General features: G+C 38.9%; 1 protein-coding gene across 2 annotated transcripts in view; it reads left to right on the top strand.

Annotated features, from left to right (window-relative positions):
- LOC122844568 (transcription factor COE1-A-like) overlaps positions 1–13,777 on the top strand; it is a 99,626-nt gene that overhangs the window by 13,678 nt on the left and 72,171 nt on the right. For both annotated transcript variants that reach the window (XM_044140161.1, XM_044140160.1), the window contains exons 5-6: positions 307–380; positions 5,344–5,412. In XM_044140161.1, the coding sequence (XP_043996096.1) occupies positions 307–380; positions 5,344–5,412 (143 nt within the window). The remainder of the gene's footprint in view (positions 1–306; positions 381–5,343; positions 5,413–13,777) is intronic.

Genomic DNA, 13,777 nt, shown 5'->3' with positions numbered 1-13,777 from the left:
ATTTCAAACAGTAGTATATAATTGTGAAGTGGGAGGAAAATGATACATGATTTTATTGTTTTCCCCTAAACTGGGTGTTGTAATCATTTGCATTTAAGCACATGACACTTTTCAGATTTTTATGAGTAAAAAATGTTGAAAACCATGTAACATTCTCCTTTTGCGGTCTACCACATAATCAACTTGTAAAAGAATGAAAGTTGCTGTGAGGCAGCAAAATGTGAAAAAGCTTAAGGTGTGTGAACACCGTTATAAGGTCTTAGACAAAATGTGACATTTCTCTATGTCTTTTATCTCTCTTTTTAGCCGATTGTTTATGAAGGTCAAGACAAGAACCCTGAGATGTGCAGAGTGCTGCTGACACACGAGATCATGTGCAGGTGAGACACCTGTCCTTACTTCTCTTCAGCATTTCACAGTTTGTTTCCTCTGCTCCCTCTGCTCCTCATTACTTCACTTTGTAAATCTGAGGACATACTCACAACTCACATTTTGTACCTGTATTCTTCTGTGGCCCTTATTACAGCCCCGACTCCACCCCCTCTACACACACACACGCACACACACACTCTCTCCAAGATGCATAAAGATTTATGTTAAAGAACAAGAGTTTGGGCTTGCATGGCCGTTGCTTTAATTATAGTTTAAGATAAATTTCTGCAGAAGTAGGTTGAGAGGAAAGAGGTCTATTTATAGAGGCATTTTACCATCCTATACTATACAAAAAGAAGTGTGTGTGCATGGAAACACAAGTGTTTTGTTGGTGTGTATGTGCCTTTATGATGCCTGGTTAATTAGGACACAGAGAAACTCATTAGTCAATCTGAACCCTTCTGTTGCTTCATGGCTAACAAATGGGTCTCCTTCCACAACTTGACTATAAAATATAAGCAGGAACTCTCTCTCACTCTCTCTCTTGCTCACAAACACACACATAAAGACACAAATGAAGCATGCATATGCACGCACAGGCCTGCACACCGCAGTTATAAAAATTCAAATTTAGCCCATGAATTAAGTTGTTCCTGTTCCCTGACCTTGTCACTGAGCAATTTTTAACTATAACAATATAAATTGGGGTTCATCTATATGCGCAAGCAGGGACTTTAGCAGTGAAATCAGGCACACTAATATTTTATTCTATATATCACTGAATATTTGTTGACCCGCTAAGCTGTAAAGCCTAATTAAAGACACCCATTTAAATTCAAAAGTTATTCACAAACATTTTAAGAAAAGCAATAGATTTGGCAATGTGCTATTGTTGTTAAGCATGTCTGGAATAAATTGTGGATGTGAATTTATAGTGTGTAAAATACTACTCTGCCATGCCCTATTATAGTTCTTTAATATTCTAAAAGGTTCTTTTTTCAATAAAAAATTCAATGATGATAAATAGAAAGCAGGATAGTAAAATATAAATTCCTTCTGCAGGATTATATTAAATCCAAAGATTTTAAAAAGGTCTTCTGAATAAACCTAATTTTGCTTTTTGTGTATTTGAGCTGATGACATCATAAGAGGGTCAAAGACTGAGCTGGCAGTGGTAAAGATTTTGCAAATTAGATAGCTTTAACAGATTTCACCATATATTTTCAGGCATTTAAATTGCATTTGAGTCACATGCTTGGGTTAGCATTTATTCTGACCAGCATGGATACTGCTGTACTGAATCAAACGGTGATGATGAACATGTTTTTCAGAACCGAAACTGGTCCAAATCTGTTCATAGTCCTGTCTGTCTAATTGGTTTCTGCTCATATTCGCCACATCAGTAAATGTGGTTGGAATCGTCGTTTTAGTTTTGCCAAATCTTCTTAAAATCCGGTGCTCTTAATCCAGCTCAAATATTATACTGTTACCATGCAAAATATGGGCCAACGCCATTAAAAAAGATATTTAATGTAAAATAAAATGTGAATAAAGAAAAGCAAACAAAAATTACAATTGTACATACTCAAAATAACTCAGCTCGGTTGGTTTATGCCTTTTGTGATGTCACCAGAGGCAATTGTGCATACAGGCTAGCAGGTGTAACTCTTTTCTCTGAAGGAGCAACGGTCCAGAAACAAAAACATTTATTCACTGTACATTCACTCCCATCTTCAGTAACAGATGAGGTCAAAGTTATGGTTGTTGTCTCAACTTCTCTTGTGCTGAATCTGCAGCAGGAGCTCCACACAACGCTGAATGTGCGCTCAGACAAAGAGCCTGGGGCCACCATTAATCAGTGTGGCTTTTTATCATGGGGCAGCTATTAGCCACTTGCTCTCAGCCCAACCTGCCACATCACAAAGTACCACATCACTGCTTTAAGATTTGGCACAGAACTTGAGATCGTAACAATATTTTTAATTAATACAAAATGCTAAAAATCAAGAAAAACATGTGTCCTTGCTGCTGCATAACTAATGAGGCACTAAGTTGGATCCTTGTGGCAACAGGAACTGAAAGGAAATGGGATAACACTGGCAAAAGGCTTTAAAGACCAGGTATCAGCTGCCATGAGATTCTTACAGTCAAATAACGTTGGTTAAAAATAACACAATAATTTAATATTTACACAAGTATTAAAGAAAATGTATCATATGATCCAACTACTTTTGTTTAGAACAGAAAAATCAACAATTATTACTGTTGTAATGAATCATTATGATTATTGTAGAAAATATGATGTTATCTCTAACACATTTTGTTACGCCCCCAAGGTCAAGAGGCCAGGGGGGCCGTAACACATTTGCATTGATTTTCATTTGACTTTAATTAGAAATAGGCAATGATTATTCGTTAATAATCTTAGCTTGCCAGCTGTAGTTTTAAAACAGAACTACTTTAGTTAGTGTGATTAGTGGTGCTCTTTAGGTTTTCACCCCATCATGGTTTGTGTTTTTTGTGAAGAAATACTTTTAAAACAAAAAAAATTATGTATCTGAGTGAAAAGGGGAGCAACCTGCTGCTAAGACGGCTGATTACCCCAACTCTTTCTCTAGAAATTTTTAAGAAAGATTTCAGACTTTAGGAATGGTATAATGTACATTTTTGAGGTTTTGAATCTGTAAATGTTTAAAACTTTATTGTACCTCAATTGATAAGAAGACAATGTATTTTTTTAGGCTTGGCTTAATAAAATATAGTTCCTTTTCCTCTAGTTATTTCTTATTCCTGTCTTTTCTACTCAGCAGAACTTGGAGTTAGGTATTAAAAATATATCAAGATTAGACCTGAAGTAAGAGTTACATCCAAACAAACATAAAATTAATTCAATAGAAATGCATACAAGAGGGTAGAAAATGATTCTATCCCTTAATCTTCATCACTTCATCCACCTTCACCAGTTCACTCCTATGCTTCCTTCTTCCTTCCCTCTTTGGTTTCTTCATCTCCCCCGTTTTCCCACTTCCTTATCTCTCTGCTTTCCTTCATCTCCAACCCTTCACCGACGAGACGCCATTCCCCAAAAGTTTCCGTGCAGTGACCCAGTTCATGGCACGACGGAAAGTGAATGGCGGGGGAGAGCTGAAAGAGCGGTAGAGCAGCAGATAGTGGAGACAATAAGGAAGGTGTAACATGTCAGTCCCTTTTTTCCCCACCTCTGCCATCTGTGACAGTGGGAAACCTGAGACATCTCCCCTTCCTCTTCTTCCCACCCAAACCCCTCGTCTCCCCTCCTCTTTTATGCCTCCCACGCCTACTCTTTCACTCTTTATTGCCGATTCCCCCATGGCTTTATTCTCCTCCCTCTGACTTCCACCTTTATTCATAATTAATACAGGCAAAGAAAACCGCTTTGACACTCTTGTAGTACACATGTGTGAGTTTTTGTGAGCTTGCCAGGTTTTTTTCTTTTTGCTTATGTTTCCCTCCTACACCTTATATGAGCTTCTGTGTCCTCCACCTTCCACCTCACCTGGTCGTCAGGGCTGTGTTCTGCTGATTAACAAAACACTACCTTCTCTGTTACTGTGCTTTTTAGAAACACTTTATTTTGTGAAGTTTTGTTCCAAAATTGCACACTGTATTAACTAGTTGTGCTTTTACAGCCAGAGTTCATTTGTTAGTATTAGAAACACATAATGTTGAACAGTTTCTCTAATCAGGCTCTCTTGGCAGGAGGAGCAAAACCTTTTTTTATCTTACAAATAAGTATATCTATCTTCAACAAGTACTGTAGATGCCTTTGGACATTTTATTACTTTATATCCCTTTTCTTATGCCTCTAAAAACACCTCTGTAGACTTTTTATGACCTCTGAAGATGACCTGAGCCATCATGCAGCCAGGCATGAAGAGTATTTCCTTTACATCCTACAAGCTGTCACAGGGATCAAGAGATCTAAGTTTCTCTTCCTTTACATCCCATAAATGCTGTAAGGGATTGATCTGGAGACTTTAAATGCCAAGTCAGCACCCTGAAACTTCTTTACCTAAGTTCCACCAGCCATGTATTTTGCAGTTTGCAGGGAGCATTGTTTTTCAGATGTCATTCTTCTCAGGTATCACAGAGGCTACAGTGCAGAGCTTGTAGCAGCTGCATTTACTTACAAATGACAAGTGGTTGATTGAAAGTCACAGAGTAAGCGATTCTGAAAGTGTTTTGCCTAATAGACTCTGGAATACTCAAATTAAAGCCAAGACTTCTCCAGCTTAGGATGGATAATCTAATTTATGATGCATTGCAAAAGTGTTCAGACTCCTTGAACTTTTGCACATTTTGCCATGACACAACACAGTCGCTGTCCCGCTGTAACCTGAACCTCTGCCCCAGTCTTTTGTAATCTCTAACTGGTTTCTTCTGGTATTCTCTTGTATTCAGCTCCATTCATTTTCACATCCACTCTGACCAGCTTCCCTGAAGAAAAGCATCCCACACCATGATTCTGTAACTGCCATGTTTACTCAATTTTAGTGGGATAAATGTTTTGTGCAACTGTTATACTTTCTCCTCTACAAGTGCATTGTTAAATTACAAATTCATTTATGTATCAGTCTTTCATTTATACCTTGTGATTATAAGCTGAATAGATCCTCTGAAATCTGGTGTAATTCTGAGATGAAACCATGCATTCTCTTTCTGTGTCATAGAAGCCTATTTTTAAAATGAGCTCCCAGCAATGATCTCCCTGACAGAAATTCGGTAAAACTTCTGTTGGCCTGTTTTCGGCTGACTTGATCAAATGTGAATTTGATAATAACCTCTCTATTGCTGCTGTCAGAGTGCATTATGTGTAGGAACTCTCCAATTTAAACTTCTAATAGGAAACTTTCATATAATGCGGCGAATGTTCTGTGCGTCAAGCTCACTTTGCCCCGTGTCTTCTTCTTTAACTCTTGTCTCTTTTCTCAGTCGGTGCTGTGACAAGAAGAGCTGCGGAAATCGTAATGAGACGCCCTCAGACCCTGTTATCATCGACAGGTACTGACTTTCTCTTTGCCCCATTGTTCTCAGCCTGTGTCTATTTCTCTCTCTCTACCTCTGCCACCTACACTCACACAAGCCCACACACACACAGACCAGACACATACTGGCACACTGCTCTGACCTGTTTGAATGGCAGCGTGGGACAGGATGTTTGTGTTTTTTAGACGATCTGCTGTCGCTACTGAAATAGATGCTCCTCAGACTGAATCAGTGCCTTCTGATGTGAAGCGGAGTGAAACATTTGAGACACAAGCTTTACATTTAACTGCAGGAATGATGAGCACTGGTGTTAGCAGCAACCCATAAAAAAGAACCTCAGAGACACACACACACAATTTTTTTTAACTGAGAGTACCTGTGCGAGTGTGATTCAGGAAAGATGTGGATCTGCTCAGCAAGGACATAAGTGCACAACAGCCAATGTGTTGCTGCCTAATATCTGGAACTAAAGTGCACCTTTAAATATAAGCAGGTGTGTTTTTGGTTATCTGATGCAAAAATATGCAACTTTCTGTCAAAGAGGAGGAATGAAGTTATCTATCCCTCACCACCGGCCCACATCTCTTCCAATCACTCCTGCAGGAGCACAAAAATGGGTCACAAACAAAGAAAAAAGTGATTGAGAAAAGCTGAAATGAGATCCAACATTATTTTAATCAGATATTTTTTTGTCTTGGTTGTTGTTTAAACCCTGCATGAGCACATGCACACAGAGCGAGGGAGAGGACTGACATTTTTTCGTCAATGTCACTTTTCTGTATGTGATGAGACATAAATGTGCAGCATTTTTACTTCATGTATGTTTGTGTGGAAAATGAGTGCATAATTTTTTTGGCAGTGTGACCAAATTTGGGGAAAATACTTGCCATTCTTTCAGTGTAGAGCATATACAAGTGACACCACTGACTGCATGTTATTGTATCCAAAGTTGATTCTTCAGCAGTTCTTGAGTGCTTCAACTTATACCTGTCAGTCAAGCTGGTAAGTTGAGATTCAGGGAATATAAAGTCTACATCACTTCTACATTTCTCAGTTTTTCACAGCTTTATTTCTATTGCAACTTCATATTTAGATGATCCCCGTGTGTCCTTTAAAAGGCTGTTTAATTTTAAATTCAGTGAAATCAATGTAAATTCAACCAATTGCAGGCCTACAGCAAGAAAATCGTGAATCATCCTAAAAATAAAAAAATAAATATATATTTCATGCTAATTTTGTTTTGAACTTTCAATGCTTTATAAGAACAAGAACTAATCAAGCGTTCAGTATGCAGAGGTGAGTGGATTTTCCACAGTGCAGACAAAGCATTTGTATGGTGTGTTGTAACATATAAGATTGGGTAACTTTATTATCAGGTTATTGCTGTGGGGTTTTCATGACAATAACCCCTTTTTACTAAAAATGCCCAGCAGAGAGTCTGGCAATGTACATTTATCTTGTAGCGGGAGTCTATTGTGTAAAAAAGTTGTTTAGTTCCCATGTATTTTGAGAGTATATGTGACTTTAAGTACAAAACATTCAAAGACTGATTTTCTTGATGCCTTGATAATTCAGTATATATCTATTATGATCTCTAGCTAAGCTAGCCTGCTCTCTGATATTTTAGACATTTAGATTAATTGATTATGATTTTCGTAGCTTATCCGCACATAACTTTATAACTTATCCTTGCAGTTTCATACCAGTGTTACGAAACTGCAGCCACTGTTCCAAATTTGCACCAATGACCTGTTAATGACGTTACTGGATCTCATGCTACGATGCAGACACTCTGTGTTCACTGATCTACTCCCGTTTTCATGAAGAATACTTGAAGTGGCTCCTACAGGAGGACAGTCTGAGTCTGACCTTTTATTTGACATTTAATTTTCTTTAATCATCATCCTAATTGTTAGATTCTGTACAGGCTTCGAATCGGGACTCTGCCTGGGCTACGTAATTTTACATGTTGGTAAAATTAAAAGACTACTGTAAATCTGTATTTGGCAGGAGGAAGAAAAATGTAGGACTTAACTGCATCATAGTTCATAAAGTTACACTCAAGGTAAATTTGGAATACAAATGATACAAAGAATACAAATGTGTGTATTGCCTCTGTTTGCATGGTTGTACAGGACATTGTCCTGACTTTAAACCGCAGCCCTGATTTTGTTTTGTTTCTGTCGGCTCTCTCAGACTTCTCATCTTACCTCCCATTATACATTTGCCTGGAAGGTGTGGAAGTTAACGTCTAGATCTGTGTGTGACTGTGTGTGTGTGGATTGTGAAAGAATAGCTGATACATTAGACACAACTTGACAAAATAATGGATACATAACCCATTATGTGTGACGCACTGGACCGTTTGGAGCAGCGGTGTTTGTGGGACTGCTGGTGTGTGGTTGTGCGTCATTTGACATGGCTGAAAGAGAGAAGCAGTAAAGTGAATTCTAAGAGATGTCAGGGAACTTGGTCAGGAAGGAATGTCAAGGTTACTGTGGATACCGTGGGATACTTCCTGTCAGCCCCTCTCCCCCTCGCAGCATCTTGTTGCAACATCTGGAACTGCGCTGTCTGACAAAAACACGAGGAAAGAAGGACAGAATAAAATCTCTAAGTGAGACACCGATTACAAACTTACATCTGACTAGAATTTAACTTTTTCAAGCTTGAATGGACCAATGAATATTTTCCTTTCGTCTCATAGAAATTAGACAGTAGTAATAAAGTATTTTCCCCTAAAAACCAAATAGAAATATACAAAAGTAAAAAGTGTTACCACCAGATATATGTTGTGCAGTTTAAGGGAAAAAACCTCAACTATATTAAAATAATAAGACTGCACAAATTCTACAGGTTAACTAAACGTCCCCTAAATCACTGAAAATTTCAAACAAATAAGCAACAAAATATCATTTTCACCTTCACACTCACCGGTTTCTGAATTTGACTGACAGCAGCGAGGTCCTGCGCCCAGGCATGTGAAGGAGAAATAAAGTAAACAAACTTGACATGTGTTAAGGCCGCGCGGTAAACAGTGGCTCGTTAGCGGTGGGAAGGAACATAAAACATAAACCGAGCCGTTGAGAGAAAGTGTCCATGCTTGTAAATGAGATCAGAAGAATTAAGAAAAAAAGTTCTGAGAAGATTTTTCACTGATACTTTTATCTGTCTAAATCTCAACAACATGACCACTTATGTACAAACAAACCAAATCCATTCACCTTTTTCAATTCCTTAAGCATTTTTTTAATTCAAATACCTTACCATAAATTTATACACATCAAATGTAAAATAATTTTTTCATGCTTTGAAACTTTTGTTTACCAGAACAATGGTAGCTAACATTAGCTTGTGTCTGATTGTGTCAGTGTACCACTTTTTATCTGACTTGGAAAAAACTACCTGTATGCTAAAGCAAGTGTTGGGGTCATGATCCTCTTTTATTTTTATTTTGTTGATGAGAAACTAGAAAGTTTTGGAACCACTGCCATTAAGTGAAAAAACCCTGATTAAAAGTTTAAACAAACTTTTAAACAAGGATTGATGTTTCTAAAATGCACAGAGGGTGAGAGTATGGGAGATAAAATGTGTCCAAAGCTGTTAGAAAAGGTCGATATGGAGAAGCTTTTTGAGGTTAGCCGGTCATCACAACAACACTTTACATATTTACTAAGAGTATCATTTAAATCTTTAGTAGAGGTGTCAGTAATTTGGGGGGATGATGTATGCCTATGCATTGAGTTCACGTAAACCCAGTGAGAAGCAAATAAAATAGTTTCAGTTTATTTTTAAGTGGAACTGGTGCATTTTAAATCAGCAATACTTAACAGGAAGTACATGTAATTAAAGCAAAGAAATGATGAATAGATTGTTTGACATTTAACAAAAAAAGTGCTCCATTTGTTCATCATGCTTCTGCCTTTAACATCGGGATGAAGAGGTAGCAAACTGGGAAAACCGAGTGACTGGCAGCTCTTTGCTTGGTGCCAGTGAGCACGTCTGAGTGACAAGTTGCCCGTCACTCCATGCATAGGTGCGGGTGTGTGTGTGTGTGTGAATGGGTGTGTATGGCCCTATAAATCCCTGTTGTGGGGCAGCGAGTGTCTCTCTGTGTCTCAGGGTTAATATAGGGTTAACGACATGCAACGATATCCTATCATACGCCTGCTTGACTCCTAAAGAGCCACATTCACTCTGAGCTTCTCTCTGAGGGTGTGTGTGTGTGTGTGTGCGTGCGTGTGTGTGTGTGTATGTGGCTTCCTTTCAGCTGGTTTCTCGCGTCTTTTACTGTCTCCTCCGACAGCATCCTCATCAGCTCTCGCTCCTTTCTTCTCCAACACGTCTGTTTCCCTCGCCTGCATGTGTCATTTTCCCCTCCTCACTCCTGGCCTTCCTCCAGCTCATTCACAGCATCCTTCGTCTTCACTCCCCTCCTTATTCTCCCTCCCTGACTGTTTTGGTCTCTCCGTGGCCCTCGGGGGTTACCTACCTCACTGCTCAGCTTGCTGCATGTTTAGACACCCACAATTGGCTTAATAAGCCCAGGCTGTGTGTGTCAGAGAGAGAGAGTGTGTGTAGTCTGGGTTATAGTCTCAGGCAGTGTGTTCGGGGCTTAGATCAGTGTCAGGACTTAAGGAAGGCAGTTTGTGGGTGTCTGTTTTGTGAGCCAGAGTGTGTTGTCTCGGGTTGTAAAGGGGCCCACATAAGCCTGAGGGTTTAGGGGGTTCCCCATGTGTCTGGGTGTGTGTGTGTGTGTGTGTGCAATCTGCAGGGTTAAGAGGGGTCACAGCTTGAGGTGGAGATGATGGGAAAGAGGAAAGGATGGAGGAACGGTAGAACGAGGAGGTGATGGTGATGAGGCAGCATTTACAGAGGAAAGAGGAGGAGGAGGGGGAGGCTCATAGAAGCAGACACAGGAGAGAAGAAGAGGAGGAGGAGGAGCAGATCAAGATTTGTTTCAGGGGATAAGAGCCTCCGTCTGGGGAGCCCTGTCAATCAAAGAGCAGGGGGTAGGGGAGGTGGGGGTGCTGTCAATCAGCTGGAGGAGGAGGGTGAGAGGTAGGGTAAGCGGGGGAGGAGGGGAGGTGAGAAGACAGAGGGAGCGAATGGGATCTTCTAAACGATCTCTTCATCTTTTCTTCCTTTGTCTTCCTCACTACCTCTTTTCTGGCTTGTCCCAGTTACTAAAATATCTCTGCCAGCCTGGTACGTCACTGTTACTGTTCGCTCTACTGTCACTGTCTGACACACACACACCCACGCACACACACACCCATGCACACACACGTCTAAAATAGAACGTGAGATAATTTTCCTCCTTTCTTGACCTGTTCTCATTGCTCCTTTACTGTGTTGCCCTCTTTTCTATCTCACCTTCCACCCTCCTAAATATAGATTTGCTTTGCTTCACTTTATATGACCGCAGTCCTTTGATTTTATGTGTTATATTGTACAAAACAGAACAAATAATTTGCAATTTAACACGCCTACTTGTTAAAACACGTCAAATAAAACTGATTCTCTGAGAAATTGATTTGCACATTTTTTAAATCAAACCAGTGAGGTGGAAAAGGCTCAAACTTTGTTACCCCTAAATACAGTCCAGCAAAATTGATACAGAAGTCACTTCATGAATAAGTAGATATGTGTAATGTAATCTCAGTATTAATCCAGCTATAAAGCTTCAAGTACTTTTCAAGAGCCTTGGTGACGATATAAAGATGAGAACCCAGGAAACTGATCAGGAATAATGTTGAGGAGAAGTTTGTGTTCTTTGAAAGCTTTGAACATTGACTCAATAATTTTTCTATTTTATTTGTTAAATAAAATTAATAAATAAATCACTTTCTAGGCAACTTTCTGGTTCGAACTGATTCCTGGGAAATAACGGTGGGAAAACCCAATAATAAAAAAAACATCAACGTTGCTGGTCTCTGTAAAATGCTCTTATAGGTATGATTGCTGTTGTTGAGTTTAGTGCACATTTTCTGTCAAAAGGGATTTTTTTTCTTTTGCCTAAATTGTCTTTTGGTGAAACATGACTTAGGCCATAATTAGGGACGTCTCCTTAGAAAGGAGACGTTTTGAAAATGGTTGTATGTATTTATCACGGTCCTTCCCACATCCCAGTAGTGTAGCTCCATTACATACAACACATAGTTTTTTTGTTCATAGTTTGTTACTTTGCAAAATTAAGTACACTGTTCTAGAAATTAGTATTTAGGTTTATATTCTGTAAATACTAGGAATGATAAACATTAACCTATTTCAATTATGGGACCTTTTTTCTTCCAACATTTTAAAACTTTGGATTTGAGTTATTTCCAGTGAATTATACTCGTACTTCCTTTCTCACTTGCTTTCTAATGTTTCAGGACCACTTCCTGTGTTGAAGGTCAGTGTTTGCTTAAAGATGAGGCCCGCTGGGAATTATTCATACCAGGGCTATAATGCCAGCGTTCATCTTGGTCACAGTCTTTGTGTGTTGGTGTGTGTGACTGTGTGGCAATGTGAGATGGAGAAGAAAAAGAAAGGGATGTTTTATTCATTTCTCTCATTTAGCTTCTTCAGACGCACCTGTCCCAGCAGTTAAAGGCTCAACATTCAGTTCACTAGCTGATTTAGTCTAACTGCCTGTTTTAATGAACACACACACTTTTACAGAGCTGCAGAACTGTATGGCTTTCTGTTTTTCCTTCCTTCTCTGGGTGTCTGTGGTTTTGCTTTTTGTATAAATGTGTTGCCTTTGTTTCTTTTTAAGGTATAAGATGTGCATTTCATTTTTTCACATTTTTATTCTCACAGCAAATATGTAGTGGCCAGGGTTGTAATCTGATAATATTCTATGATAGAAATGTTTACTATTAGCAGTTATTGATAGAAAAGGTCACTGAGCTGAAAATAGCAAGTCTTTATATATTACATATGTCTTTGTACAATGAGACAGGAAATCTGTTAAAAAACACCCACAGGGGTTGAATGAAGAGGGTCCAAGCAGATGTATAATGTTGGCCCTGCTACCGCCTCTCCCACACAAACACAGACATAGCCTTTTCCTTTTTCTGTTCTCCTTGTTTCCCCCTCTTTCACCCCTCTCATCCTCTCCTTCCTCTGTTTCCTCCTCCTGTGTGCTATGACACACACCCCAAAACACACGCACGCACACACACATCCTTTGGCCAGGATCATGTTACCCTAATAGCTACAAAACACTAACTGACAGCCTCACATTTTCCCATATGTCTGCTGAATCTGTAGTAATACCACCGTTATTTTAGAGCATTGCACGTTGTTAAAAGCTGCAGTTAGACAAGAGGTATGATGCACATTTAACCATTTAACTGTTCACAGTTGAAGATTTCTTCATGTTCCTGCAGGACATACCATCTTGCATCAGAACTTGAAAAGATAGCAGCCTTTGGCGATAGTGGGGAGTCCACCCACTTTGTTTTGGTATCTTTCATTTAAAGTTTCACAATGGAATGAGTTCTGTGCATCTAGCTCTGTACATAAACATTCTGCTTGTGTCCACCTATAAAACAACATTGTATTTGTGTGGTATGCTGCTGAACCACAGCACTGAATGTTTTGCCTCAAACATGAAAAGATGTGAACAGCACAATTTTGTTGCGTCAATGTCTAGTGACTGTCAAGGTTTTGTTTTTTTTGTCTCTATTTGTTGAAAAATAACTCCTGTCAGCCAGTAATAAATTTCTATAACTTTATTTAAATAAAGAATGTACATTGCTTAATTTATGCATTTTTAGCTACAATATAATTTGTTATATTTGAAAGTGACATGTCAAAATATGTAAGTAATGTAGAATAAGGAAGCAATAAAGAAGCAGTAAAGTAAAACATAATAGTTCAAAAAAAATACAATTGGATAAAAGCAGGTACGTGTGTAAATGCAGCATCTGAGTTCCATAAAGACATTTTAATCATCATTTAGCTTGCTAGTATTTCTTAAATGTGCCAGCAAGAGTCTCACTGCCAGTAAAGCCTTGTGCTTCTCTCTATCCATCAAGAAGACAGAAGTCACTTCTACACTCTGGGTGAGATGACATTTAGTTGGCTCCTGCATCAACTTTGTCACTAACTACCTAAGCATATTCAAGATTATGTTCACAGTGATTTAAAATGTCTAGTTAATTTTAATTTTAAACAGACTGCAAAAGGCTCAGACTTTTGTGCACGTCTGCAAGCATCTTCTGGACTTTCTCCCTTATTTATATGGCTATAAAGAGAAACCTGATACTCATTTAAAGACCATTCTTCCAAAATTCAGTTTGAACTAAAAATTGCTGAGGAGCTGAGTGATAGGCAACACTGGCATCAGTGAAATAAGACACATGGATGTAGCTTCTTATCAAATGTT

Source organism: Gambusia affinis, linkage group LG15, assembly GCF_019740435.1.
Source record: "Gambusia affinis linkage group LG15, SWU_Gaff_1.0, whole genome shotgun sequence".
NCBI lineage: Eukaryota > Metazoa > Chordata > Actinopteri > Cyprinodontiformes > Poeciliidae > Gambusia > Gambusia affinis.
This window is presented reverse-complemented; position numbering and strand designations above follow the sequence as displayed.